This window comes from Helianthus annuus, chromosome 15, assembly GCF_002127325.2.
Source record: "Helianthus annuus cultivar XRQ/B chromosome 15, HanXRQr2.0-SUNRISE, whole genome shotgun sequence".
Classification (NCBI taxonomy): domain Eukaryota; kingdom Viridiplantae; phylum Streptophyta; class Magnoliopsida; order Asterales; family Asteraceae; genus Helianthus; species Helianthus annuus.
In genome coordinates, this window is record NC_035447.2 from 113,495,308 (window position 1) to 113,498,729 (window position 3,422).

The window sequence follows — 3,422 nt, forward strand, 5'->3', positions numbered from 1 at the left end:
GAAACAAAATGGAAAAAAAACAGACAATTTGGATGGAGTTAGAGGCGGGGAGCAAAATGGAAAAACCATAGCAAATTATTGGAGGAAAATGACTATTTTTAAAGATTTGGGGCAAAATCGTTAAAGTGACAAAACCACATGGAGCAAAACGGAAGGTTACTCTTTTTTTATTTATATGTTTTTTAAATTGTCCTTGAATATTAACTATTTACACACTAGTCTCAGGAAAGATAAAATGACAAAAATGCCCTCATATGCAAGACACATGACCAGATTTAACCTAAAAAAATAAACTGGGTTAGGCTCAAAGGACATACCATGAAAGATTTTGAAACATTAAGTACAAAACCCGTTAATTTTAAAGGTAAAGGACACCGCCTGCAATTTGGTGTAAACATAAAGACAAAACTTGTAATTTACTCTAAAAGAAAAAAATATTATATATCATAACAAAAGCCATCTTCTTCCCCAAATCAATCCCATTTCAAAACTCTAATTTCTCTCCAACAACATGCAACAATATAATTCATCGTCTATTTCTTGGTTCAACTCCTCAGATGTCTCCACCTGCAACAATTCATGGTATATATATGTGTGTTCATATATATATATATATATATATATATATAACTATATATATACATACAACAGACCACCAAACAGATTGTTTTTGTCATAAAGAACGCAATCTTGAGGCCAGGGGCGGACCCACATTGGTGCCACCAGGGTCTCCGGACCCCAATCTTTTTAAAAAAAGTAGTAGATTCGATATATTAAATTGTATATGGACCCCATAAATACAATTAGGTGGACACCATAGAAATAAAAAGAAAGCTTGTGTAGTGGTAAATCTCCCTCTTTTCCACCAAGAGGTCAAGGGTTCAATCCTTAATAAGCCCATTTTTCTTATTTTTTTTAAAAAAAATCTAGTTCAAACCTCACTTTAACTTGACCCGAACGAGGACCGACCCGAAAATGGACCCCATTGAAATAAAATCCTAAGTCCGCCATACCCACTCTCCGTTATCAGTTCCTCTTGGTAGCCATTTTTTTTTGTCGTCGTCATCAACAAGCTCCTATTTGAAATCATACAGATATTTGTAGAAACGATTGATTCTTTCAAAATTGGATTGAGAGTCAAGATAACTAGCAATCACCTGGGATCTGTTGTTAATATCGGTTATCACCTCTAGAAAAGTGAGCTCCTCCTTGTAGGATTCAATACGAGATCCGTAAAACTGTTCATCAATGAACGGACCATCATCGCGTTTCAAGAAAGAATCCCAGGCAGAATAGAAAAGCAAACACTCGTTCGGGCGTTTGTATCCAAAATGGGGTTTTAACCAATTCTTCTGGAATAGTTTATCAAGAAACTTAGCAGGGATCTCTAGTTTCCTTTCTTTGAGTCTCTTGAGAGAATCCAGCAACGCATAAACACTTGCAGGAGTAATGCTACTTGAACACTCATGTAAGTAAAGTCCAGCAGCCACAAACTTGGCACCATCTTCAAATTGGGTAGTTACACCCATTTTCTTTAGCTCTTTCTCCATTGAAAAGATTGAGCGTCCGTAGAAATTTGCATCAAGAACAGGGAATGTCCCAAAGACCCATAAAAGACAGCCCCACTCAGTTTCTGAGGTTGCACAGACAATCATGAATTCAAGATCTGACAGTCATGTTGCAGGTTGTTGGAGAAAAATTAGGGTTTTGAAATGAGATTGATTTGGGGAAGAAGAGGGCTTTTGTTATGATATATAATAGAGTAAACTGCCATTTTGGTCCCTGTGGTTTGGCCAGTTTTGCCATTTTAGTCCAAATCTCAAACTTATTACATCTGGGTCCCTGTGGTTTGCATTTTGTTGCCATTTTAGTCCAAAATTCAAAAACCTCATTTTTTTGACTGTTACAACCTCCTATTTTGTCCTTTAGTGCAGGGGCATTTTGGTCATTTTTTAAATTTCATTTGTTTTAGTTTTTTTTTAATATATATTGAGGATGATGATGATCATAATCAGTTCTCTCTCTCTTCTCTCTCTCTCTCTCTATAGCACCACAACCGCCACCTCCTCCCTCTCTCTCTCTTCTCTCTCTCTATAGCACCACTACCACCGCCACCACCGCCACCTCCACCCCCTTCCCACCACCACCACTACCGTGAACTCCGCCACCACTGAAACCCTAAAGCGCCACCACCGCTGTCACCATCAAAGTCGATACTGAAACCCTAAACCGCCGGAAGTTTAGCAGATCTGGAACCTTCTATGTTCGATCTACGATGGTGTAACAAAAGTATTGTTGAAAACCAGGTAAATAATCTGCTTTTACAGTGTGGTCAGAGACGGTGGTGGTGGTGGTGGAGGGTTTACGGTGACGATGGTGGAGGGGAGACGGTGGTGGAGGGGAGACGGTGGTGGAGGGTGTACGGTGGTAGAGGGGAGACGGATGATGATTTGTGATTTTGTGATGGATGATGATCTGTGATTTTGTTAGTTTTAAGGGATCGAGATGATGGATGATGATATGTTAGTTCCTTTTATTCACATCGAGATGATCTGTGATTTTGTTAGTTTTTGTGATGGATGATGATCTCTGATTTTGTTAGTTCCTTTTATTCACCACGAGGCTGTGATGATTTCACCTAATCCGAGTCAAAATTGGGTCAACATTTGAGATTTTCCGCAGCTTGGCGTGGCAGAATCGGAGGAGGGCAAGTGCGCTTGCAACCTCTGTTTGCAGCCATGGTGGTTTTGATTTGTTGTTGGAGCCTCGTTTCTTTTTACAAATCAGTTTTTGATTTTCTTGAAGATGATGTTCTTGATTTTCTGGGTTTTGATGATGATGTTTGATGATGTTCTTGAAGATACAGATCTGAGCCTCGTTTCTTTTTACAAATCGGTTTTTGATTTTCTTGAAGATGATGTTCTTGATTTTCTGAATTTTCTGGATTTTCTGGGTTTTGATGATGATGTTCTTGAAGATACAGATCTGAGCCTCGTTTCTTTTTACAAATTGGTTTTTGTTTTGATTTGTTGTTGTCTGTATTTTGATTTTTGTGATGGTTTCTGGTTTTGTTCTGGGTTCTTGATTTTCTTGAAGATGATGTTCTTGATTTTCTGGATTTTCTGGGTTTTGATGATGAAGTTTGATGATGTTCTTAGAAGATGAATTTATTAATTATTGAAATGTTATAATAAATTAACATGGACCAAAATGCCCCTGCACTAAAGGACAAAATAGGATGTTGTAACAGTAAAAAAATGGGGTTTTTGGATTTTGGACTAAAATGGCAACAAAATGCAAACCACAGGGACCCAGATGTAATAAGTTTGAGATTTGGACTAAAGTGGCAAAACTGGTCAAACCACAGGGACCAAAATGGCAGTTTACTCTATATAATATTTTTTCCTTTTGAGAAAAATGCA

General features: G+C 37.9%; 1 protein-coding gene across 2 annotated transcripts; it reads right to left on the reverse strand.

The window, feature by feature from the left end:
• Positions 1-405: 405 nt before the first annotated feature.
• Positions 406-1,722, reverse strand: LOC110878306. Of its 2 annotated transcripts, XM_022126585.2 has the most exons (3): positions 1,158-1,722; positions 1,014-1,076; positions 406-567 (listed from the first exon to the last, which is right to left on the reverse strand). In XM_022126585.2, exons 1-3 carry the CDS (start codon positions 1,653-1,655, stop codon positions 493-495), a joined length of 636 nt encoding a protein of 211 aa, XP_021982277.1. In that variant the 5' UTR covers positions 1,656-1,722; the 3' UTR covers positions 406-492. The 2 variants fall into 2 exon arrangements, with proteins under 2 accessions (XP_021982277.1, XP_035840689.1); XM_035984796.1 differs by lacking the exon at positions 1,014-1,076.
• Positions 1,723-3,422: the final 1,700 nt, after the last annotated feature.